Source organism: Eptatretus burgeri, chromosome 16, assembly GCF_056783735.1.
Source record: "Eptatretus burgeri isolate ZD-2024b chromosome 16, Ebu_testis_v1, whole genome shotgun sequence".
NCBI lineage: Eukaryota > Metazoa > Chordata > Myxini > Myxiniformes > Myxinidae > Eptatretus > Eptatretus burgeri.
In genome coordinates this window covers 64,143,080-64,170,719 of record NC_140976.1, presented here as the reverse complement: position 1 = coordinate 64,170,719, position 27,640 = coordinate 64,143,080, and the positions used below count along the sequence as shown (strand labels likewise).

General features: G+C 43.7%; 1 protein-coding gene across 1 annotated transcript in view; it reads right to left on the bottom strand.

Annotated features, from left to right (window-relative positions):
• LOC147011206 (uncharacterized) overlaps positions 1–27,640 on the bottom strand; it is a 484,760-nt gene that overhangs the window by 22,674 nt on the left and 434,446 nt on the right. The window contains exons 6-11 of the mRNA XM_085859778.1: positions 25,927–26,097; positions 22,120–22,305; positions 19,011–19,184; positions 14,521–14,610; positions 2,857–2,991; positions 297–462 (exon numbers count right to left, since the gene is read on the bottom strand). Of these exons, the coding sequence (XP_085715904.1) occupies positions 343–462; positions 2,857–2,991; positions 14,521–14,610; positions 19,011–19,184; positions 22,120–22,305; positions 25,927–26,097 (876 nt within the window). The 3' untranslated portion in view covers positions 297–342. The remainder of the gene's footprint in view (positions 1–296; positions 463–2,856; positions 2,992–14,520; positions 14,611–19,010; positions 19,185–22,119; positions 22,306–25,926; positions 26,098–27,640) is intronic.

The window sequence follows — 27,640 nt, the reverse complement described above, 5'->3', positions numbered from 1 at the left end:
GTGTTTCCATCTGAGCCAATGGCTGATCACGATGCAGTGAACCCAGGTTCAAATCCCAGACACCGTTCATATTTGTCCAACATCTATCAATATCCTTGATGTACTGTATATCGGTTTTATGGAAAAGTATATCGATGTCCCATGTCTTTGTCCTGCCCATGATTAAATGTACAAGCTCCTCGATGAGCTTTAGATCGCTGTGAAAAAACTAAATCCACATAAAGTATCATTTGATTCAATTTTAGAAATTCAAAAACAAAATCCATCTCATTCAATCTCCCAAAAGTTTTCCTCACCTTTACGGGGCAGGTGAAAACATTCTGGACAGCTTTTCAAAGAAGGTTACTTCCTTCTTGGAGGAATGGCAAACATCTCTGGGTGGGTTCTCTGAATTGACTTCATGATTCCCCATGAATACCAGATAAAGTAGAAGAAAAGACAATTTGTGCGAAAACTGTTGTCCTGCAAATCACAGAAACAAAAACAAACAAAAAATACGAAACATTGTCTTTTGTAAATCTGTTATCACCACAATTATTACCATGAGCTCTGGGAACTCCCACCCAGTGGTGGGATTACCCTTCTTGGCTCACCTTTCTCATTTTTAAAAGATCACAACATATTATTACGGTTTCGGGGTCGACAGGTGGGCTCCTGTGGGATCTGATCACACCAGCTTCCCTGACCTCCGAACCTGAAGCCGACAGCTACAGATATCTCCGCGACCCGACAGATTGCTGAGCAACCATGGACACCATCTGAGAAGGTCTGTCAACGTCCCCGCTCCAACACTCGCGTTACCTTTCCGTTGATGTCGCCCCGCCCAGATGGGGAAACATTCCCTCAACATCCCACCTCTTATACTGATCGTGGTATGGACGAGCGAAACCAAAGGTGTGGCATTGGCTATGCATGTGGAGCGAATCAGTGGGGCACAACTTCCCTTCTATTAATTACGTACACAATGTAAAACCAATGAAGGAAGGAAACAATTGAGTGGGTTTGGAAACAACAAATCTTGTATTAAACAGGCACTTCTTACAAAGATTCAAATATGAACAGAAATGCAGTGTCACATCAGAAACAGTCTTACCCCAAGCACTCAAAAAACCCATTGTACAACTGGTCTTCATTATTACAGACTGATACAACATTCATCCGGGGAAATTATAGACAGACAAAGGGACAAAAATATGCCGGGTTGCGTCATTGACCCCTTCCTCACCCGTATGTGAGCAGTCTTGCCCCCCCCCCCGGGATCTCAATGAGGTGTTGATGCAGGTGAGAGGAGTGGGTAGGAGGTGCGATGTTGTCTGGTATTACGTCATGCTTTGCCCTGAAAATAACTCTGGGGTGGTGTCCTCGGTCGTTGATGCTCCACAACATGTGAGCCTCGAGGTGTTTGTGCTGAAAGATGCAAGGTTACATGGTGCATGTGCAAAATAAGTGGAAGAAATCAGCTCCACCGGGTTGGTCATCGCCCGTTCTGCCCGAAATTTTTGGAGAGCGCCAGCAGTCATGCTTTTTGCATCACCAGTACGTGAAGAACACCAGTTCCACACGGCAGTTTGGAGAGTGCTCCACTTGGTGCCCTCACATCCCATTGGGTAGCACTCACCTCGCTTGGTGCTTTGCATTCCACTTGGCAGCATTGGGTAGTGCCTTCTCGTTCCAGACTTGGTAAAACTTTGACGTTCACCTCCAGACCAGATGAAAACCCCCTCAGGATTTGGGCTGCTCCCTTCTTGGACTCTGACTGCACCAGATCTGAACATCAACTCCATTCCATCCCCTCCGTCCCAGGTTCTTTTTGTCCCCTGCATGGTGTCGCCAACCACATCCACTCTCCGCATCCAGCCAACCCATCTTTCTGTGATACACTGTAGTCCAGCCACTCTGATTCATGATCGGCACATGGGGGCAAGGCCTATTCGTCTCGTTGATGCCATGAAAACTGGGATGCCGGAATGGTGGTTATTGCAGCGCTGGCAAGGCGATTAGTTGGTTGAAGTATGGAGTGTTGGTTTTGGAAGGGAACTAGGATGGAGTATAGAAGGTTTTCTTAGGAAGAGAACAACGGAGGAAGGTTGTGTCTCCAATCACAATGTATTTCCCTTGACTTGATAAGAGGGGATGGGTAATCCAACGTAACATAATTGTGATGGAAATATTCAAACTCCAGGGTTATTTTATGTGTTGAATGTGTCTCCATGGAGTTCTTTCAGAACCACAACTATCTCTCCAAGGTGAAGTCAATTTTTGCAGAAATGTTTCTGGAAGGCTCACTTGGCTGCACGTGGATGAGTTTGAGGGTTGTGAGTACCGGCTGAAACCCAACTCATATCCAGGCTCCTCCTGATGACCCAAATCCATTTTCAAAAAGTTGACATTTAAAATCCATCAGTTCGATGTTGATGGTGGAATTTGTCCATCTCCCTTCCTGTATTTTTATCCCAACATTTACCACTCAGCACTCTCTGCATCCTTCGAGCATGATACCCACACATCCCTTACCAACTCAATTTCCTAATGGTTTCTTCCTCACCAACATCTTCATGTCTTCATCCAAACTCCAGACTGTCCTCCCCCATTTGTTGTTGACAAACAAATTAAAGGGGAAACTTTTCATTTTGAGCTTCTTCTTGGTACCAAGTTTATTATTGCATTCAAAAAACAGATGTAAACATGCATTTCATCCTTTCATTGTCACTTCTACTTTCTGTTACGTCATCTGAATTTGTCAAGATCCACAAACATGTCCCCCCCCCTCCAATCCCACTGATATAAATATAATATATTGTAGAGCTCAGTGGTTCCCCAATCTCAACCCCCCACCCATTTTTCCCACGTTCTTACCTCTAGATGTTGGCCACACCACCTCATAAGGGTGAACAGTGACAACAGCCTTAAAAGCAACCACAGGGATTTCCTCACGTCGGAGTTTTGGCGAAGTCGAAGTAGTGTGGAAAACCATTCATGGAAGGATATCTTCTGTGAAGAAATAAATCAAAACAAGAATTAGACTCTTCGAGGAAAAACGACATAAACCAGGTGAATCATGCACAGTGGAAGAGGGACAAAGGGATTTGTTTTTTGAGTAAGGACAAGATTTTTTTTTTTTAATACATCATCGAGGCTCGTTGAAGAGCCAGTACTTGAACATTGAACGGATCAGGACACAAAAACACAAAGAGAGAAGGGGGGGTGGGACACCGAGAGCACAGATAAATGGGGGGCACTGACAGCAGAGAGAGAGGTGGGAGGCACTGACAGCAGAGAGAGAGGTGGGAGGCACTGACAGCAGAGAGAGAGGTGGGAGGCACTGACAGCAGAGAGAGAGAGAGAGAGGGAGGGAGGGAGGGAGAGAGAGAGAGAGAGAGGCACTGACAGTAGAGAGAGAGTTGGGAGGCACTGACAGCAGAGAGAGAGAGAGAGAGAGAGAGAGAGAGAGAGAGAGAGAGAGAGAGAGAGAGAGAGAGAGAGAGAGAGAGAGAGAGAGAGAGAGAGAGAGAGAGAGAGAGAGAGAGAGAGAGAGAGAGAAAGGAGGGACTGACAGCAGAGAGAGAGAGAGAGAGAGAGAGAGGGAGGGAGAGAGAGAGAGAGAGGAGGAGGCAATGACAGCAGAGAGAGAGGTGGGAGGCACTGACAGCAGAGAGAGAGAGAGAGAGAGAGAGAGAGAGAGAGAGAGAGAGAGAGAGAGAGAGAGAGAGAGAGAGAGAGGAGGAGGAGGAGGGACTGACAGCAGAGAGAGAGAGAGAGAGAGAGAGAGAGAGGAGGCACTGACAGCAGAGAGAGAGGGGGGGCACTGACAGCAGAGAGAGAGGGGGGGGGGGCACTGACAGCAGAGAGAGAGGAGGAGGAGGAACTGACAGCTGAGCCTAATGCCAAGACAGAGGGAGATGGACAAATAATTCACTGAACAACAAAATTTTTTTACTGGAGTTGTGTAAAGTGATTTAGACTAATTTGGGTACGCTGATTTCAAAAATCATAACCGTTTTGCTGTATCACGTCAGGATTTTCAGTAACAGAAATATTCCCATTGCCTAGAAGTCAGGATTTCAATGAAATTTACAAAAATTCATTTATTCATTTATTTCATCATGAATGCTTCAAAATTATAGAAATTACAGAAAAACTCCACTAGAATGTAATTAAAAATGCTTTAAGCATTTGGCTTTGCGTTTGTGCTGCTCTGTGTCGGTTTCACGATGCAGGAACCAGCAGAAATGGCCCATCATGTTCGGGTTGTGCCGCCCTTGGTAACGCGCCTCCATGAGTGAAATCTCTTGGTGGAATCGCTCGCCGTGCTCGTCCGAGACTGCTCCCAAGTTGTCAGGGAAGAAGTTCAGGTGCTGGTGTAGGAAATGGATTTTCAGGGACATCCTGGAGCCAAGTTTCCTGAAGGACTCCAGCAGCTGCTGCACTATTTCTTCATAGTTGTCCGCGCGCTCGTTCCCCAAGAAGTTGTCCGTCACAGCTTTGAAGCTCCTCCACGCTGCCAGCTCTTTGGGGTTTAGAGTTGTCGGAAAAGTTTCGTCCTTCATAATCTGTCGGATTTGCGGTCCAACAAAGACACCAGCCTTGATCTTGGCCTCCGACAAGGTGTTGCCAAACTTTTCCTTGAGGTATAAAATCCCACGCCCATTCAGATCCATTGCCCGTACAAAACTTTTCATCAAGCCGAGCTTTATGTGGAGTGGTGGAAGGAAAACCTTGGCTGGGTCGACAAGGGCGACATGCTTCACGTTGTGTCGACCAGGTACATGCTCTTTTCGCTCTTCCCAATCTTTCTTCGTCCAGTGATTCTTGTCGTCTCTGCTATCCCAGAGACAAAGGAAGCACATGTATTTCGTGTAGCCTGACTGCAGCCCTAACAACAGCGCCACCACTTTCAAGTCTCCGCAGATGTGCCAGTTGAAGTCATTGTACTTGATGGAATCAAGCAGCTGCCGCATAGTCTCATAGGTCTCTGTCATGCCGAACGCGTGAGCCAGTGGGACTGATGGTTTCTCGTTGCCATTGTGGAGCAAAACAGCCTTCAAGCTGTTCTTCCCCGAGTCGATGAAGAGGCGCCAGTCTGCAGGATCGTGATCACACCCAAGTTCTTTCAACAGACCGTTAATGTCACTGCAGAATGTCATCGTGTCTTCCATCTCAAAGAACTCAGCCATGTCTCTGTGACGTGCTCTGAACAAGGATATCTTGGTGTTAGGTTCAAGTAGATTCCACTGCTGCAGCCTTGATCCAAGCAGCTCTGCCTTCGCCTTTGACAGCGAGAGATCTCTTACAAGATCATTTAAGTCTCCCTGGTTCAGAAGGTGTGATTCTTGAGTGTCGCGTTCAAAAGGTTCATCATCACCATCCTCTTCACCACTGCTTACAGCTATGTTCTGATCAGCTGGAGGTGTTGGAACGGGGTTCTCGTCATCATGAGGCACAGGTTTACGAGCAGAGACGCAGTCAGCGTACTTGATGTGACCTTTATTCTTCTTGTTGAAGCCGGCGATGCTTGTGCAGCAGAAATAACAATCATCATGATGATTCTGCGGCTCACGCCATATCATGGGCACCGCAAATGGCATGCTCGTGCGCTTGCCCACCAACCACTGAGTCAAGGTTGTGTGACAGCTTGTGCAGCAGATGTGTGGTGCCCAGCTCTGTTCTTGGTCCCCCACCTTACACCCGAAGTAGTGAAAGTAGGCGGCCTTCATTTTCACTGCTGTAGATATACTTCGCTGTTGATCTTTTTTGGTATACCGACCACAGACATAACAGAAGTTGTCAGGATGATTGGTACAGGAATGCCTACTCATCTTTATCTGAAAGAAAGAAATATAACACAAGTTAACAACAATTGTATGAAATAGACATGTTAAAGACATATGTAAATTTCATTGAAATCCTGACTTCTAGGCAATGGGAATATTTCTGTTCCTGAAAATCCTGACGTGATACAGCAAAACGGTTATGATTTTTGAAATCAGCGTACCCAAATTAGTCTTAATCACTTTACACATCTCCAGTAAAAAAAAAATTTTGAAATTTGTTGTTCAGTGTAATGGGTGTTGGGAGGAATGGGGCAGGAGAGGATGCACGGGAATGAAGATGGATACAGAAAGGAACTCTTAGGAGGGAAAACTGGAATTGTGGAAGGAGGGTTTGCGGTGGGGGTTAACGAGGGTTTCAACCCCCAAATCAGACTGGTATCAATCCATGAGTGCAGTTTGCATAGAAATGTGTATATAATAAATACAATAATACAATGTGTATATGTATATATATATATATATATATATATATATGTATATATATATATATATATATATATATATGTTCGTGTATATTAAAGTCATATATTAAAGTTCGTGTGAAAATGTGTATGTTCGCGTGTGTGTGTGTGTATGTATATATATATGTATGTATATATATATGTATGTATATATATATATATATATATATATATATATATATATATATATATATATATATATATATATATATATATATATATATATATATATATGTGTGTGTGTAAATATGTGTATGTTCATGTATATTAAAGTTATACATTAAAGTTAGTCATATGTCAGGTCAGGTTCGATCTGTGACCTGCTACAGGTACCATGTAAACCTGTACTAACCTGTTCCATGGTCGGGTTGTCGGCGACTAAACCGTCTGCCCCACCAGGTGTTCTGGTGAGGAGGGTGTTTGGATATGGACACCCAGCAGGATTAAAAAGAAAACCTGTCAAAGGGCGGAGGAGCTCCTTGTGAGCCAACGGCCATCCATAACCAGTGCCGAACTGTGTCTGCGGACGTCCTCCTGCAGTTGGGTTACTTTTTTATTCGGAGGTTGGTGGCAGGATTTGCACTCCGACCACCGTAAAACCCTTCATTCCACAAAACACAAAAACGCAAAAAAATCTGAAAACCCACTCCGTGGGAGTACCTCCTGTGTAGCTTCCCTTCGCAGGGCAGCTCACCGGATTACGGGATTGGGGCAAAGCCTTTGGGACCCCCAATCGTTGATAATAGGAGGGAAACCACGGGGTAACATCCCTGGGTCAGATTGCAGGAGAGTGTGTCGGAGTGGTGCTGAGGTGTCGTCCACCAGACGACGGTCTCCTTGGGTTAACCTGAGGCGGTCCCTTCGGGTGGGTGCCTGGAATGTCCTATCCCGAAGAGAGGATGATCACCTGTCTCTGTTATCATCTGAGCTCAAGCGTTTGGACATCGGGATTGCAGCTCTCTCTGAGGTTCGGAGACCGGATTGCGGCGAGATAATGGTGGGTGGTTACACCAACTATTGGTCGGGTCGCTCTGATGGTTACCATACCCAAGGAGTTGCTGTAGCTGTGTCCAATAAGCTGACCCCAATGATAATTGAGGTAACACTGGTCAACGAGCGTATTATGAGATTAAGGATTCGTCACTCCTTCGGTGTCATTTCCCTGGTCTCTGTTTATGCTCCGACTGAGGCGAGTGATCTCACCGTGAAGGATGCATTCTACGCCACGCTCAAGTCTGTAGTTGATCAGTGCCCCAGACGAGATACACTTCTAGTCTTGGGGGATTTCAATGCATCGACTGGAACTGATAGGGATGGTTATGAGGTGTGTGTTGGTCCCCATGGGTCAGGAACTATGAACCAGAATAGCACTAAGTTCCTTGACTTTGCAAGAAGTCATGGACTTAGGGTGGCTGGTTCATGGTTTCAGCGCCCACAAGCTCATCGCTGGACTTGGTATTCCAACGCTGGCGGTGTGGCAAAGGAGATTGACCATGTCCTCATTGACGGTCGCTGGAGGATGATCCAGAACTGCAGGGTCTACCGGAGTGCTCAGTTCCTCAATACTGACCACAGGCTTGTTGTAGCAACTCTAAAACTGCACCTTAAATTCTGGAGAATGGAACCATCCCAGCCAAGGCTGAATGTTGGAAAGCTCAGGGATGAGAGAGTAGCTGAGGAGTTTGTGAACAGGCTGAGTGGACACTTGGGGGGTCTGGGTGCTTTGGGGGGTCCTGAAGAGTTGTGGAGTGCCTTCAAGACCACCGTCCTTGATGTTGCCGGTGGATGTCTTGGAACTCACCGCAGGGCAAAGAAGAATTTTGAATCTCAAGGGACACTGGATACCATTGACAAGAGTTGCAGGGCCAGGCTGAATGGCAGAGCTGAGCTGTTCAGGGAGCTGAGGCGTAAAACTGTACGTGCACTGAGGGTGGACAAGGAGGCCTATGTGCGAGGAATCTGTGAGGGGGTAGAGCATCACCTGTGGACAGGTGATTCTCGGCCCGCTTACAGGGGAATTTGCGCATTGCGTTCATCCAAGCCCATCCCTCGGAGCACTGCAGTTAGAGCAGAGAGTGGTAGGCTCTTGACAGAGGAGTCTGAAGTGAAGGCCCGCTGGGCCAGTTACTTTGAGCGGTTGTACCAGGCTGATCCCCCAGCTGTCGAGTTGGACGTCAAGGGTGTTACAATCCCTGTTGCTGACCCTCGAATCAACCGTGGTCCACCTTCGCTTGTGGAAACACGGACTGCGGTGAACCAGTTGAAACGGGGCAAAACTCCAGGGATCTGTGGCATTCATGCTGAACTTCTCAAGGCTGGTGGAAATGCTGCACTCATGTTGTTGCATGCAGTTTTGTGCTCTGCCTGGAACACAGGTATCATCCCAACTGATTGGAAGAGGGGCCCTGTTGTTCCTCTCTGGAAAGGGAAGGGTGATTGCCAAGACTGCAACAACTACCGAGGGGTGACGCTGCTCTCAGTGCCGGGCAAGGTCTTTGCTCGGATAATTCTTGATAGGGTTCGCCACCATCTGCTTGAGCACCAGCGTCCAGAGCAGTCAGGCTTGACACCAAAGAGGTCAACAATTGACCGTATCCTTGCTCTTCGTGTCCTCACCGAACGCAGACGAGAGTTTCGGCAGGGGCTGCTTGTAGCCTCTGTTGATCTCTGTAAAGCGTTCGATTCAGTGAATCGGGATGTCCTCTGGAGGATTCTTTGTCTTCGTGGGGTGCCACCAAAACTGATCGATCTGATGTCTGAACTCGACTCTGGTACTGAGAGTGCTGTGAAGTGTGGTGGTACCATCGCTGACTTATTTCCAGTTGTTACTGGAGTTCGTCAGGGGTGTGTCCTGGCCCCCACACTTTTCAGCACTTGTATGGACTGGATTTTAGGGAGGATGTCGGAGAGATCAAGCTGCGGTGCATCGTTTGGGAATGTCAAGATCTCGGACCTTGATTTTGCAGATGATACAGTCATCTTTGCGGAGACTTTAGATATCCTTTTGGGGGCCCTCGAGGTGCTGAATGAGGAGTCGGTGCCGTTGGGATTACGGGTTTCTTGGGTCAAAACTAAGATCCAGGCTTTCGGTGACATCTTGGATGCTGCTGTCCTGTCTGTGTCTGTTTGTGGTGAGGATGTTGAGGTCGTGGAGAGATTCACTTTCCTTGGCAGTGATATTCATGTCTCTGCCGGCTGTGAGTCAGAGGTCAATAGACGTCTGGGTCGGGCCTGGGGAGTCATGGATTCACTGGATCATGGGGTGTGGCGCTGCCGGTACCTGTGCGGGAGGACGAAAGTCCAAGTCTTCAGGTCCTTGGTACTTCCAGTCTTGCGCTATGGATGCGAGACTTGGACTCTGACCAAGGATCTGAGATGGAGACTTAATTCCTTTGGTACCAGGTCTCTTCGGAGAATACTTGGCCATCACTGGTCGGATTTTGTGTCCAACGAGCAGTTGCTGAAAGAGACTCGGATGAGATTTGTTACCTGCATAGTCCGTGAGCGTCAGTTGTGGTTGTATGGACATGTGGCTCGTTTTCTTGACGCTGATCCTGCTCACCAGATTCTCTCAGCGAGGGAGTCTCATGAGTGGAGGAGGCCAGTGGGCCGACCACGTGCCTCGTGGTTGCAGCAGGTTGACCATCATCTCAAGGAGATGGGGATGGGCCTGGCATCTGCCTGGGGGATGGCCAGACGGAGGCCCCTGGAGTACCGGCGGAAAGTGGACGCAGCGACGCGCTGTTCTGGCACATGCTCCCATACCCTGACCTGACATAAAAGTTCATGTGTGTGTATGTATATATATATATATATATATATATATATATATATATCTTCTTCTTCCTCTTTCGGCTGCTCCCGTTAGGGGTCGCCACAGCGGATCATCTGTATGATCCGCATCGTGATTTGGCACATGTTTTACGCCGGATGCCCTTCCTGACGCAACCCTGGTCGCCTCTTACGACACAGGGATATGGTACACCTATTTTAACCGGGGTATACACCGGCCCAGTATACTGGTACTCATTTCGCCGACCTCGGAAGGATGACAGGCTGAGTCAACCCCCTGGTGTATTAATTCAGTGGCCCAACGGGGCTTGAACTAAGGACCTCTTGGATCCCAAGCCACTGCCCTAACCACTGCGCCAACACCAGGCTATATATATATATATATATATATATATATATATATATATATATATATATATATATATATATATATATATATATATATATATATATATATATATATATATATATATATATATATATATATATATATATGTATGTTTGTGTATATTAAAGTTATAATTTAAAGTTTGTGTGTATATGTGTGAACATACGTTCGTGTGTGTCTATTAAAATATAGATAAATATTGTATAAATGAAAAACAATTAATATGTGTATATATATATATATGTGTATGTTCATGTATATTAAAGTTATATATTAAAGTGTGTGTATATCTGTATGTTCTTGTATATATTCAAATATAATATAAATAAATAATAATAAATATGTGGATATATATAAATATGTGTATATTCCAATTGAAATAAAATAATGATGTTAAAGTTCATATAAAAAAAAAATTCTGGAAGTTCAGCCTGGTGTTGGCTTAATGGTTCGGGTGGTGGGCTTGGGATCATTGGGTCCTGAGTTCAAATCCCACTCAACCATTGAATTAATTCCAGGTGAGGTCAACTTGGCCTGTCATCTTTCTGAGTTCGGCAAAATGAGTGTCACTATGCTGGTATTCTGTGTCGGAGTGGTGACCTGTCCAGGATTGTACCCAATAGCCAAGGAGACTACTTCGGCAGCACCAACACTCTGCATGGAGTCTGATCCTGATGGATGGATAGTTTTATTTATTTATACACCACCTTATTTAACATTTCCAAGTCATGCAAAATAGGGTTTTGAAAGTGGCAAAAAGGTGATTTGTGTTCAGTGTTCAAATATATAATTCAATTGAAATAAAATAAAGATTTTATGGGTCGCAGGGAAAAAACCCCGGAAGTTTACCGCTGTTCGTGCAGCATCTTTTACACCACCATATTTAACACATTACATTCGTTCTTTGTGCCTGTTTTGTCCTCTATGACTTCCCGAAAAGCAGTAAGTTTCTTGTTTGGAATGATTTTCAATTTTTGTTTGACTACAAGGAGGCAGATCGAGTAAAAAAGTTATCTCACCCCTCTCTGCACATGTGCGGTCAGGAAGAATTCAGAGCCAAAGAAATAATACTAAACTTCTGGTTCAGGATTTTCTGCACGTGGTGATGAAACTCTGGGCTCCTCATTTTCACCTCATAAAGCTGAGTTTTCCGAACCACATTTGTCTTGTTTTTAAGTTGTTGTGTCGTTGTCTCGGTGTTGCCGTGTAATATTTCATGTTCATTCGTTCGTTGTTGTTGATCTTTGTTGTTATTTTGTTAAACCCCTGACACAGCCTATCCTCGGAATGAAAGTGTATAAATTATTTGTCTCCGTGGTCCTTGTTTGATTTCCATCTACCCGGTTATCTTGCTTCTTCCTCCTCAACATTATCTTATTTCCTTTCCTCGCTTCAAAAAATAATAATAATCAGAATCATAAAAAATCTTTTCACTCCAAAACTATTCTCATTTCTACTTCAATTTCCTTCTGCTTCAGCTCCCACATTCCTCCCTCAGCCTCTCTCGTTTCCCAATATCTCCAAAATGAATATACATGAAACATAAATGCTTCTCACTCGTTTAAAAGCATTTAAAATCGATTTGAAAATGCATTTCAACCCTTGTATCCCCTTGAGGAATGTTAAACGTGTTTTCCTTCAACAATACGATATATTACGTGTATTCTTCTTCACAAGGATATTTCAGAGGTGTTTGTCTGCTCAGTGCTTGGTCCTCTGTTCCAACTGGTTCATCTCATCATGTGCATGTGAAAGCCAACATCTCTCTGACTATTTTCAGAGACCTGTCTCAATACCGGCGAGTCTATCAGATTGGCAGGGTCTGCAATCATCTATTTCACCTCCATTCAGAACTGGTCTCCAACATATACTTCCCTTAATGTTAACTCGGCATGGGAATTCTTTCACAGAAACCTGCTCTCTCTCTCTCTCATGTACAGATTTATCCTTTCTCGTCTGCAATTTTCCCACCCTTGATGTTACATGTTCCCACCACTCTTTCCACCCATGGTACATCGAATCCTGTGGTGAGGCATTTGCTCTGAAACAACTTGCCTTCTCTTCCTGGAAAGCCATTCCAACCAAAGGCAATTTCAGCTCATTCCACAAAACCCACAACAAGTGTGTCCACTCACAGGAGAGCCAGAAAACAATATCTGTCCAACCTCAAGAACGAACTTTCAAACTTGTCTCCCTCCTCTAAAAACTGGTGGCACTTTCTTAAGTCAGAGTATGCTCTGGAGTAGGCTTCCTCCCTTCTCAATTTTCAAATTGCATCACAGCCGAATCTGCTCATGAGAAGGCCGAACAATGTCTCAATTCTGTGTTTGCTTCCAAATCTTGTGTCCCCAACCCCTCACTCTCAGTACCCATCCATTCTCGTCATACCCAACTGCTCCTGGATTCTGTCTTTTGCACCTGAGAAGGTAGAAACGGTTCTTTCAATCCTCCAAACTGACTCTGCAACTGGACCGGACGGCATCGGTTCACGCGTCCTAACAAATCTGCTCTGCTGTTCTTTCACATCCTCTATTTGCCATTTTCACCCTATCATTTGTGCTCGGTCATCTTCCGTCAGCTTGGAAAGCAGCCAACATCATGCATCACATTGAAAAGGTGCAAATACTGATCCCCTTAACGACAAACCTTTCAACTCACTTCAAATCATCAGCAAGCTCATGTAATTAATCATCACAGTTGAAATGAAATCCTTCCTTTTCTCCAACAACTACATCTCAGATCACCAACTTGGTTCAGAGCAGGTGACTCCACCTTGGTCATGCTGCTTCTACTCACCCAACAATAGATGGAGGCCCTCAATGTCAGACATGAGATCAGGGCTGTCTCTGGATATATCTTGCACTTTTGATGCAGTCTGCCATCCCGCATTATTCATGAAACTCTGTGCCGATGGCAGTCCTATTCCTGGCCCAGTCCTATTCCTGATATTCATAAATGATCTCTCTGACTTCCTGGTAAATCCTCTTTATCTATTAGATGAAAGCTCCACCCTGTGTTGTGACATCTCTCATCATTCAGAGAAACAGGCTGCAGCCTTTTGTCTCTTCAGAAATTGTAAGAAAAAAAAAAAATCACAAAGTTGTGAAAGACTTGGAATATGTCTTTCAATCCTGAGAAATGTCACATTCTCTCTCCGAAAGGATCATGTGGCAACCTCTCTCTCGCCCCCCCCACCCCCACATACTTTCTTCACAATCCTCATGAGGGGGTTCAGTCATTCAAACTCATGGGTCTCACAATCAGCTCTGACCTTTCTTGGGCAAACCGCATTTCAAAGTTGGTTTCCAAAGCTAGCCACCAAATGGGCATCCTCCATCGTACAAAGTCCTTCCTTGGCTCACGTGAACTCCTATCCACTTACATGGCCATCATCCCCAGCTTGATGGAGCACTGCTCTCCCCTTTGGGCTGGACACCTGGCTTATATCTTGCTCAGCTTGATGCTGTGGAAAGGAAGGACTTCAAGATCATTGGAATCTCTCATGATGAAGCTCAGTTTGTGGGTCCATCACTTTGACATTGCCCACAGGTCGATGGTCTCTGTCTTCTTCTGCCTCCTTTCTGGTCATGCACCCCTCTACCCTTTGTGTGCTTTCCCCTCCTCCCCCCAGGTTTCTGCAGGTCTCATACAGTCAACCATCAATACCTTCAGGTAAAACTCCATAAATCTAGACGACTGCTCACTTCCACTCATTTGTTCCTCTTTTTGCCCACCTTTGGAGCCAACTCACTCATTCTCTTCAATCTCATTCTTCCCCCCTTTCTGTCACTTTCTCTTACAACGACCACTCCCCCCCCCCACCACCACTCCTTGTAAAGCCCAGTGAAGGCCTTGGTTATCATTGTTGAAACCAATTATTGGGATACTTTAGATTTTCTGCTTGTTCTCAAAACATTTTCATTCATCATCCCGTTAACAAAACAAAATCATAATATCAGTGTTTTTAAACTCAATGGAAAGTCCAAAAGAAACTCCATATCCAGTCAATGTTGATGGCTACTTTCTTCAAAAGAGACAAACACCATACTTGTATGAATCTCCTGGTTGAGTGAATCCGGTTTGATGTGGACTCCAAAAATGATGTTGCATAGCAACATTTCAGGGATAAAGTGCATTTCTGCAACACAGAAAAAATATACCATCAGCGATGGGGAATCCCCCGCCATTGAATGAAAAAGGTCATACATATTCCAGATAATGAGGGAGGTGAATTGGAAACAAGACACCGTTTGGTCATCATCTCGAAAAAGTTCCCCAGGGGTGAGGAACATAGAAACCAAAAATAATTGAAATCAGATAAGTGGTTTTCCATTTATTACAAAAAACATTTCATTCAAGATGGCCGCCCTAGTCGGCCATCTTGGATCCGGCCACACCCAAAATCAATAGGCTTCTTCCTTTTCAGGTGGTACATGTGTGACCCAAATTTCAAATCTATATGGCTAACAGTTTATGAGCCATCACACTCACAGCTATAAATGTTGACGCCCGGAGGGACGGACGGACAGGCAGACGACCCAGGTGACAACAATATCCCCCTTACGCCACGCGGCGGGGGATAAAAACAAAACAAACAAACACAGACACATGTTCGAGTTCGACAATGGAAGAGGTGATTTAGCAATTCACACAACTGTTATATCCACATCGCTAACAAATTCCTGTCCTAACCTTTGTTGAAATTCAGACGTGGCCTTTTAACATTGTTGCGGCAAAAACGTTCTTTGATGAAAACATAAAAATAAATTTTAAAAAATTCAAAATTTGTGCAACCACAACTAGTGTGTAAATTTCTATATATACATATATATATATATATATATATATATATATATATATATACATACATACATACATATGTACAGATACAGATACATACACGAGCAAATACCACCCATCACTTTGATGATGGGAATACCAAATGAGGGTGGAGAGAAAAAGAGAAAAAAAAAAAGAGAGGGAAGAGAGAAAAAAAGAGAGGGAAGAGGGAAAAGAGAAAGAAAAGAGAAAGAAAAGAGAAAATAGAGGGAGAAATAAAGAGAGGGAAAAGAGAAGGAAAAAGAGAAGGGGAAAGAGAAAGAGAAGGAAAAACAGATTCAAGACCATGATCATGATTGATGTCAAATGTACCGAGCTGTTTGTAATTTTCTGAGTCAGTCGATCACTCAAGTCCATCTTCCAGTGACAAATTAGGTGAGCTTTATTCCCACAAATTATCTGGTACTTGTGTTGTTTTCAGAGGTTTAAAATATATGTTCTGGTGCTCGACTCACTTCTTCTCCAACCTTAGGATGAAGACTATTGTATTGCTGAATTGTCTATCCACTCAGAACAGACACATCTGAACTGCTTTCCAACTTCCAACTCATCACCAGTTCTTCAAAAATATCAGTACGTATTCCAGGACAGCTAACTTGATTCAGTAGTACTTCCCATCTTTTCCTCTGTAAATGTCGATTTGTGGTACAGTATTCACGGTTGATAACTTGCGACACGTTTCAACATTCGTGAGAAATTTCCCCACATATTCGTGATTTTTTTAATTTTCACGAGCCATGAGTACAACATTACAGTTCTTCCACATATATTCCACTAGCCATGCACAAAACATCTGGATGTACGTACAATACAAAACTGAACGTCTGCAAAAAACACATCTTCCACGAGCTGCGGGCATGACCTACTTCCTGTACGTGTATTGCAGCTTCACGGGATAAATACAGCTTCCCAGGACGTCTCACCACGTGCAGTTAAAATATACCGTACTCTAAGTACTGCATTGTAGCTTTGCGGGATTGTACCAATTCCCAGACTTTGGTGGTGTCGTCATTTGCGGCCTTTTTCATGAACAAGGAACCGCCGTGAACCGATGACATTATCCCCCTTGTCTCCATTGTAACAATTACAAAACACTTGCAGGTTTTCGCCCCATTTCCTATTGAAACAACGCCCCCGCATTCACAGTTTCAACATTCGCGTATTTTCCCAGAACGTACCCCCCAGGGAATGTCAGGGTCCTGGTGTTTCATCATCATTGCCCCAGCACAACTTTATGATGCCTTTGTGACGACCTTGATGCTTCATTTCTCCCTTGTTGACTTCAATGCATTGTTATTATGGCCAAGAATTTCTGAAATACTTTTGATGCCTATTTCCCCCCAAAATCCTTCAACAGCTGTTCGTTTTACTCCATTTATTTGCTGAACCACAGCCTCCTCAATTGATTGACTTGCTTTTGGCATTACAAATAGATTCTGCACCTTATTTCTTGGAATATACCTTTAAATCCACAGGTATCTCTCCAAATACTGTCCAATCCAGTTCCTTTCTCATTCCATAAACGGTCTGTACAGCATTTTGGAAATGTTACATCAACATATTTCTTCACCTAAATGGACACCCGAAGGACAGTACACACAATGATGAATCATTGTGCTTGTAAAACACGAGGATGATCGTTTATAGCTAGGTCTGGATTCAAATTTTTCAAAGCTAAACAGCTCAGAAGTGTACGCCCACCATGAGGCCATCCTACCAGCCCCTCGATGTATATATTACAATGTGCTTGAAAAAAGTCACAGTCAAAAGTTGTATGTGTGTGAGAAGGATTTAATGTATACATCTAACAGGTTTATGTGCGCATGTATTTGACAGGTGCCGGAGACATCAAAAGTTTATGTGCGCATCTATCAGGTGCCGGAGATCGACTCGACTGGTCGGTTTGGCAGTGATCGTGTTTGAGGTGGCGAAAATAGACTCGTCTGGTCTGGTCGGTTTGGCAGTGATCGGGTTTGAGGTGCCAGAGATCGACTCGTCTGGTCTGGTCGGTTTGGCAGTGATCGTGTTTGAGGTGCCGGAGATCGACTCGTCTGGTCTGTTCGGTTTGGCAGTGATCGGGTTTGAGGTGCCGGAGATCTACTTGTCTGGTCTCGTCGGATTGGCAGTGCTCGTCCAACCGCGGCAAACCTTTTTCCTTCCCGAAGCATATCTGGCACCTTAACCTTCTCCTGGAGCATCAGGACCTTCCTCTGGCGCTTCGGTTCCTTGCCAGAAGCCTTAGAAGGTGCAATTTTGGGCGGCATGGTGGGGCTTGGAGAAAAAACGATGAAAATATTCGAAGTTCATAAGCGAAACTTTGTTTCATGCATTGTGTGTCTGGTCGAGCGCCACGCGTTATAATTTATTGCTTAAATAATTTATATTTTATATATTGTTACCACGATGTACCGGGGGAATCCGCAGAAAAAATTAGTTTGGTTCCAAGGGAAAGCCCGTGATGAACCGGGGGCGCGATAGGTGAACCGCGATATAGCGGGGGATGACTGTATACATCTAACAGGTTTATGTGTGTGAGAAGGATTTAATGTATACATCTAACAGGTTTATGTGTGTGAGAAGGATTTAATGTATACATCTAACAGGTTTATGTGTGTGAGAAGGATTTAATGTATACATCTAACAGGTTTATGTGTGCGAGAAGGATTTAATGTATACATCTAACAGGTTTATGTGTGTGAGAAGGATTTAATGTATACATCTAACAGGTTTATGTGTGTGAGAAGGATTTAATGTATACATCTAACAGGTTTACGTGTGCGAGAAGGATTTAATGTATACATCTAACAGGTTTATGTGTGCGAGAAGGATTTAATGTATACATCTAACAGGTTTATGTATGTGAGAAGGATTTAATGTATACATCTAACAGGTTTATGTGTGTGAGAAGGATTTAATGTATACATCTAACAGGTTTATGTGTGCGAGAAGGATTTAATGTATACATCTAACAGGTTTATGTGTGTGAGAAGGATTTAATGTATACATCTAACAGGTTTACGTGTGCGAGAAGGATTTAATGTATACATCTAACAGGTTTATGTGTGCGAGAAGGATTTAATGTATACATCTAACAGGTTTATGTATGTGAGAAGGATTTAATGTATACATCTAACAGGTTTATGTGTGTGAGAAGGATTTAATGTATACATCTAACAGGTTTACGTGTGTGAGAAGGATTTAATGTATACATCTAACAGGTTTACGTGTGTGAGAAGGATTTAATGTATACATCTAACAGGTTTATGTGTGTGAGAAGGATTTAATGTATACATCTAACAGGTTTATGTGTGTGAGAAGGATTTAATGTATACATCTAACAGGTTTATGTATGTGAGAAGGATTTAATGTATACATCTAACAGGTTTACGTGTGTGAGAAGGATTTAATGTATACATCTAACAGGTTTACGTGTGTGAGAAGGATTTAATGTATACATCTAACAGGTTTATGTGTGTGAGAAGGATTTAATGTACACATCTAACAGGTTTATGTGTGTGAGAAGGATTTAATGTATACATCTAACAGGTTTATGTGTGTGAGAAGGATTTAATGTATACATCTAACAGGTTTATGTGTGTGAGAAGGATTTAATGTATACATCTAACAGGTTTATGTGTGCATGTATTTTTGTTTTATGACAAAATTCATCAGATGGGATCTGCCAAATGTGTTCCTTACCTCTTTCAGTGGAATCCGAAAGAAACTCAACACCCACTCAAGGACGGTTGGTTCTGTTTTCGGTGGAAATGGACATGACCATGTGATAACGACTGAGATTAAGGTCCAGGCAACAGGCAGAAAATATATAATTTCTATTCCTGTGGAAACTATCGAGAGAAGTCTTGAGTGTTGCTGCAACAAAAAAAAAAAAACACAAAAATGAATAATTAACCAAACACATCTTGTTTTTTTATTTTCTGTTTTCCTAGCAATTCCATATCTCTCTGTCTCTGACACACACACACACACACACACACACACACACACACACACACACACACACACACACACACACACACACACACACACACACACACACACACACACACACACACACACACACACACACACACACACACCTGATTCCGAGGTTCGGTCAAGTATGGGAGCATGTTCCACTCGACCAGAACATTGAGAGTCCTGGAGGAAAGTGTGGACAGATGATTCTTGCAACTGTAAAGATCACAAAGTGAGTGCTGGCTTCGTGGTGATGACATGTGTCCCCAAGATAGAGGTGTCTGACACAGAGTAGGAATTGAATCATGTCTTGAAGAGGAACATTTGTTGCCTGAAAAAAATTTCTGCATTTTGAGCCGTGTCTATCCTTTCCTGTGTTGCAGTCAGAGGACAGATGACACGAGTGAATAGGGATAGTTGGGAGCTCTTGTGTGCAGGTCTTGAGGGATACAGACTTGCGATTAAGGAGGACTTGATGGGGGAGAACGAGTACTTTGAGAAGTTCAGTGACATGCTGTTCATTGGCAACACAGAATAGAAGGTGCCAATAGACAAAGTTGATGCAGATACTGCTTTCCTGATGGGTGTGATTTAAACCCAGTGCCTTCCGGATGCAAACTATGACCTGATCACTGGTAATGTACAAGGAGCTGGAGCACCAGATGATCCCGCCTCAGCATGGAAAGAGGATTGTACAGTGGCTGCACAGACCCTGCCACAAAATGGTGATTGGTTCGCTCCTCCTGTGTCACCTGAGTCTATGATAGCCTACTTGGAGTAGTGACCAGCTAAAGTTAAAGCAGAAAGATGTTGGGGTGGGAGAGGCATCTCCAGCAACAGAGATGACATGCTTAGATATAGTGAGAGCTGTGGTTGTGTGGCTGAATGAATCGACCACAGAGGATGCGGTTGATGCCAAAAACCTGTTGGAGCTCAGCATCTGCAAGCCCAAGGAAAGAGCGGTGGGTGTGAAGTTTGGTTAACGTCTCACTGCCTCATCGAGTCATGCATTTGCAAATAAAAAATTGATGACATGAGAGAAGAACTCCACCACCGTGTGGAAGAAAGGACTTGCGATTGTGGGGGGCATCAAGACATTGATGTTGTACATCTGCAGGACTGAATTTTTCTGTAAGGCTCACTTGGCTGCGCCTGGATGTGTTTCAGGAGTGTGGAGTAGCCGCTGAAACCCGAATCCTATCCAGGTTCCTCCTGATGACTCCATCTTTGCTCTTTACTTATTTAGGTTCCTTCTTCATCTTCCATTAAATTTTCTTAATGATCATCAACCAATGCTGCCACTGGATAATACAATGTTTCTCATGCAATAGAATCATGTGATTGGCAATGTTTATGCACACCGACTCCTTTGGTGAGGCACTTGCTCTGAAACAACTTCCCTTCTCTTCCTGGAAAGAAAACCTGACGAAGGCAATCTCAACTCATTCCACAAAGCCCGCAAGAAGAGTGTGTCCACTCCCAGGAGAGGCAAAAATCACCATCTGTCCAATGTCAAGATTGAACTTCCAAACGAATCTCCCTCCTCCAAAACCTGGTGGAGCAAATTGTTAAATCTTTCTCTGGAGTATGCTCCCCTTCCATCCCTGCTCCCCTTCCATCCCTTCCTTCTGGTCAAATGGCACCACAGCCGATTCCGCTCACCACAGCCAACAAAGGTGGCCTCCAAAGCCAGTCGCCGACTGGGCATTCTCCATCGTACAAAGTCCTTTCTTATCACACGTTAGCCTTGGAGTTGGATCGGAGTTTTCATCTGATGATTAATGGAGTACTGCTAATCCCCTCTGAGCTGGCACACCTGCCTCACACCTTGCTCAACTTGATGCCATGAAGCCAAGGCCTTGAAGATTAATGGAATCTCCCATGACAAAGCTGACTCATATGGGCTGATCACTTTCCCATCACAGACAAGTCAGTGATCTCTCTGTCTTCCACTGCCTCCTTTCTTGTCTTGTCCCCTCTGCTCTTTCAGTGCTTTGTACCCCTCTCCCCCACTCCAGGTTTCTTCAAGGCTCACACGGTCCACCATCAACCCCCTTCTGGTGAAACGACCTGAATCCAAGATCACTGCTCAACTCCAATCATTTGCTGCTCTTTTTTCCTGCTTGTGGAACCAACATCCACATCCTCTTCAATCTCATTCTTCCCTACATGGCTTGAAGACAGCTGTTCACCATCTCAGATCAACCCCCATCTAAACTCACAATCTCTTTTTCCCCCAAATGATCCTATTCCCAAGTCTTCCCTTTTTCCAGGTTATTTTAATTTCTCTCCATCTCCTTTACCTCTGTGCATTTGTTGGTTGTTTTATTTTTCCTTTTCTGTTTTATCCCAACCTTCCCGTTCTTTCTCTTCCAGTGTTTCACTCAACTTGTGTGCAGCTTCTTCACCACCACATGTTCTTCTCCCCTCTCCTTAATATCACTCATCCACTCTGCTGTTGGTGTTTCCCCCTTTCCACTTTTTCCCTTCCATTTGCTCCAGCTCTTCCATGAGCCTTGATCATGTATCCAAAAAATAAAGTAAAAATTTTAAACCCTCACTTTCATCTGATCTTTGTTTTGTAAATTTTCACCAACAATGAATAAACTTTTAACAATTTATTCACGTCCTGAAAATCAGCTTCCGTTTTATTATGATGCAATTTTCACAGAGGTTAGTTATCATTGTTACCTTTACTCCTCGTGCTGCACAGTATACATCTTTCACTCCTTACATTATACTAAATCCTGCTTTCTATCGCTCATATCTCACTGCATCGGGAATGTTTCGTGAAATACACTTATCATCGCCATTCATCATGATGTCTTACCAGAAGTCTCCTTTGACACTTTTCCCAAAACCAGAGGAGCAAAGGGATAACCAGCAGCCACATGACCAATATCACCAGCACCACCATGATGAAAACAAGGAAGGAACAGATCAAAATCCATTCGGTGGAGTTTGCTCGATAACCAGCTGGCGCTTCCGTGTGAAACCATTCGTAGAAGCTTTTCTCCTGTGTAGACAAAGCATAAAAAACAAGAATTAGAGCCGAGTCAATATACAGTGCTGATAGAAAGTCCACACCCCCTTTCAAATTTTTCACCTTTTGTTTCCTTATAGCCTGGAATTAAATTACATTAAATATCAGACTTTTCCACCTTCATTAACACATCGTAACCCACAACTTCCAAGTGCAAAACAAATTCTACAAATTTCAGAAAATTAATAAAAAATACAAAATGAGAATATCTTGGTTGGATAAGTGCCCCCCCCCCCCCCCCCCACTTATAATAGCAATTGTAAGTAACCTCAGGTGGAACCAATCACCTTCAAAATCACACACCGAGCTAATTGGCCTCCACCTGTGTTAAACTGTAGTGATTCTGATTATTTCAGAACAAAATCAGCTGTTCCTGGAGGTTTACTCTTCTGGGGTGTGAATTTCACAGCAAAGACTCAACCATGAGTACCAAGGAGCTTTAAAAAGACCTTAAAAAGACAAAAAGTTGAAGGCATATGGTACCACCACGACCCTACCTAGATCAGGCCATCCCTCCAAACTGGGTGACCAAGTCAGGAGGTGACAGATCAGAGAGGCCACCACGAGGAAAATGGCAACTTTGAAAGAGGTCCAGGCCTGTATGGCAAAGAATGTTCACTATGTGCATGTGACAACAATATCCCAAGCACTCCACAAGTTTTGCCTGTACGGTGGTGTGGCAAGAAGGAAACCATGACTCAAAAAAGCCCTTCTCGAGTCCAGTTTGAGGTATGCAAAAAAACACTCTGGAGATTCTGAAGACATGTGGCAAAACGTTTTGTGGTCTGACAGAACCAAGATGGAACTTTTTGGCTAAAATGGAAAATGTTACGTTTGGCCCAAACCCAACACATCAACCAAAGAAGACCATCCCGACTGTGATACATGATGGTGGCAGCATTATTCTTTGGGGATGTTTCTCAGCAGGGACTGGGGCACTTGTCAGGATAGAAGTGAAAATGGATGGAGCAAAATACAGAAAAATACGAAAGGAAAACCTGCTGCCCTCTGCAAGAAAGCTGAAATTGGGACGGAAGTTCACCTTTCAGCACGACAATGACCCGAAGCACACAGCCAAAGCTACACTGGAGTGGCGAAGGAACAAAAAGATAAATGTACTTCAAAAAAAAATTTAAGAAAATACTTTCTCATGAATAATTTTGTTTTGGGCAGTGTATGGCACTTGGTAGAATACACACGTCCGCCAGGCTGAACAGTTTCGGAACTGAATCCCACTAATAGGCCAGATCTGAATCTGGACCTGAACCAAAATCCAATTGTCTTGTTCTTGTCACCGACCCAACTCATCCACCTCATTTTGTCAAAACTCTTCCACAACTTTTTGAGAAATTTTCTTGACATTATTTTTGGCCCCATGATTCTCTCCATAATGACAAATCAATTTTAAAAACATGTCGTATCCACATCCGGATCTTCACCCATCTACAATCAATTTGTCGTCACACACCCAACCTATCCACCAAGTTTTCATCCAAATCCGTACATTTATCGAGTATTCCTACTCCACTGCAAATGTTAAAATCACAATAGAATAAGGTGCAATATTATTGTTTTTCCAGAAGCAATCATGGCCTACACTCTGCACGGCACAGTCATAAATTTCATATCTTTTATTTAATTATTGAATGTTTTCAACTTTTTAATGTCTCTTAAATATCATTAATATTATCTGTTATTTCTGATATTTGTATATCTAATACAGCTATTTTTAATTTAGAAACTGATTTTTTTCAATCATTTATTGTTGTTTCAATGCTTGTGGTTGATTTTGAAATGTTAAATTTAGGTATTTGTTTTTTCATTCAATGTAAATCGATTTTGTCATTTTAATTTAAACAGGACGATGGATGATTAAATAGTGGGTGGTAAACTGGTCACTTGGGTATATGGAGGATTGAATAACTTCTGGTAAACAGGCCACTGGGGTTGATGGAGATTTGAATCACGGCTGGTAAAATGGCCTCTTGGGTTCAAAGGGTTAAACAAACACAGAAAAACCTCTTTCCAACCCTTTGTTGTTTCTTCAGCTCAGTGCGATAATCAATCCATTTTTGATGTTGTTTCCCATTAAACACTGTAATTGTACATGATCACTGATGAGTAACAGTGGTAAGGGGCTCCTCTGATAAGTTACAGTACAGCAGGCCCACCCCAAACACAGGTTTCCTCATCACGTTTTCCCGTTATTTCCGTTGAATTATCGTGATAAAATGTGCCGATCGTGGAATGGGTCCCTCGCTCTATCATGGTGTGACGCGGAAGAATACACAACCCCGCAACTCAACCTCACCTCACAGCCCCACACTGCGCTCAATCGTAAACTCAGTTGCCCTTTCGATATCGTGCCGCACGGACTGTAATCACGTGATTTAGTTTGAGATCACGTGATATTGATATTTTTGCGAGTCTTTCAATTGTGGAGAATTTGTGAGAGCAAATTGTTACGAAGAAGAAGAACATGTGGGGTGTTCTGAAGATGAAGATGATGTTGGGTGTTTTTGATGCAAGGCAAGTGATAAATTATAAAGTATTAGGAAACGTTTTCAAAGTAAGAAACAAATTAATCAAATTATGAGGAAGGTTGGTTCAATTGGGAAGTAATGAGAAAGGAAGAAATAAAGAATGAACCAAGGAAGGAAATAAGAGGCAGAATGAATGATTTTTTTTTTCAAGCGAAAATATTTGTTTGTTTTGAAATGAGGGGGAAATAAGATAAAGTTGAGAAGTGTGAAAGAGAACACTTGGGATAAATAGAATGAGGTCCATATCTTGAGAGGTTTTGTTAGTCTTCATGGAGAGGTGTTTGATATTCAAGTGCGAGATGGCCGCTGTCATGGGACCTTATACAGTGGTCTATGGGAGCATGCAACACAAGGCAAAGCAGATAAAGATCACCTTCTTTCTTCACAAAGTTTGATGACCCTGACGACCCTCAGCCAGGGATGATGACGTCATCTCAAAAACCTCCAACGCCCATCATCATCATCATCATCATCATCATCATCATCATCTTCAGTAAGTACAATTTCATGTTTTATGACTGTAGTTGAAGCAAAAAAGTCGATAAATTTTCGAGTTGGTCCCCTCACCCTATTTTTCCCATGAGGTCTTGACTTTGTGCATTGCGGTTTTGGTCAACGTGGGATTTTTCAAAAACGTAACCCCCATGAATGGGGAGGGTCTGCAGTACTCACTTTCATCAGGAAGGTTTTGCTGACATGATGTGTTATCCTCATCCGGAATGTTTAGCTTACATGGATCCAGGGTTGACCTGTTCGTGTTTCCATCTGAGCCAATGGCTGATCACGATGCAGTGAACCCAGGTTCAAATCCCAGACACCACTCATGTTTGTCCAACATCTATCAATATCCTTGATGTACTGTATATCGGTTTTATGGAAAAGTATATCGATGTCCCATGTCTTTGTCCTGCCCATGATTAAATGTACAAGCTCCTCGATGAGCTTCAGATCGCTGTGAAAAAACTAAATCCACGTAAAGTCTCATTTGATTGAATTTTAGAAATTCAAAAACAAAATCCATCTCATTCAATCTCCCAAAAGTTTTCCTCACCTTTACGGGGATCGGTGAACATATTCTGGACAGCTTTTCAAGCAAGGTTATTTCCTTCTTGGGAGGAATGGCAAACATCGCTGGGTGGGTTCTCCAAACTGAGTCAATGAAACTCCATGAAGACCCGAGAGTTATGATTAAGAAGAAGCAACTTGTGAGAAAACTGCTTTCCTGCAAATCACAGAAACAAAAACAAATAAAAAAGACAAAACGTTGTTTTTTGTAAATCTGTTATCACCACAATTATTACCATGAGCTCTGGGAACTCCCACCCAGTGGTGGGCTTACCCTTCTTGGCTCAGCTTTCTCATTTTTAAAAGATCACAACATATTATTAAGGTTTCGGGGTCGACAGGTGGGCTCCTGTGGGATCTGATCACACCAGCTTCCCTGACCTCTGACCTGAAGCCGACAGCTACGGAGATGTCCGCAACCCAACAGATTGCTGAGCAACCATGGACACCATCTGAGAAGGTCTGTCAACGTCCCCACTCCAACACTCGCGTTACCTTTCCGTTGATGTCGCCCCGCCCAGACGGGGAAACATTCTCTCAACATCCCACCTCTTATACTGATCGTGGTATGGACGAGCGAAACCAAAGGTGTGGCATTGGCTCTGCATGTGGAGCGAATCAGTGGGGCACAAATTACCTTCTATTAATTACGTAGGCAAGGTAAAACCAATGAAGGAAGGAAACAATTGAGTGCGTTTGGAAACAACAAATCTTGTATTAAACAGGCACTTCTTTCAATGTTTCAAATACTAACAGAAATGCAGTGTCACATCAGAAACAGTCTTACCCCAAGCACTCAAAAAACCCATTGTACAACTGGTCTTCATTATTACAGACCGACACAACATTCATCCGGTTAAATTATTGACAGATAAAGGGACAAAAAGATGCCAGGGGGCGTCATCGATCCCTTCCTCAACCATATGTGAGCAGTCTTGCCCCCAGGGATCTCAACGAGGTGTTGATGCAGGTAAGAGGAGTGGGTAGGAAGTGCGATGTTGTGTGGTATTACGTCATGCTTTGCCCTGAAAACAACTCTAGGGTGGTCTCCTCGGTCATTGATGCTCCACAACATGTGAACCTCGAGGTGTTTGTGCTGAAAGATGCAAGGTTACATGGTGCGTGTGCAAAGTAAGTAGAAGAAATCAGCTCTACCGGGTTGGTCATCACCTGTTCTGCCCGGATTTTTTGGAGCGCCAGCAGTCATGCTTTTTGCGTCACCAGTACGTGAAGAACACCAGTTCCACATGGCAGTTTGGAGAGTGCTCCACTTGGTGCCCTCACATCCCGTTGGGTAGCACTCGCCTCGCTTGGTGCTTTGCATTCCACTTGGCAGCATTGGGTAGTGCGCCCTTGTTCCAGACTTGGTTACACTTTGATGTTCAACTCCAGACCAGACGAAAACCTCCTCAGGATTTGGGCTGCTCCCTTCTTGGACTCTGACTGCACCAGATCTGAACATCAACTCCACTCCATCCCCTCCGTCCCAGGTTCTTTTTATCCCCTGCACGGTGTCGCTGACCACATCCACTCTCTGCATCTAGCCCACCCATCTTTCTGTGATACACTGCAGTCCAGCCAGTCTGATTCGTGACCGGCACACGGTGGCAAGGCCTATTCATCTCGTTAATGCCACGAAAACTGGGATTCCAGAATGGTGGTTGTTGCAGCGCTGGCATGGCGATTATTTGGTTGAAGTA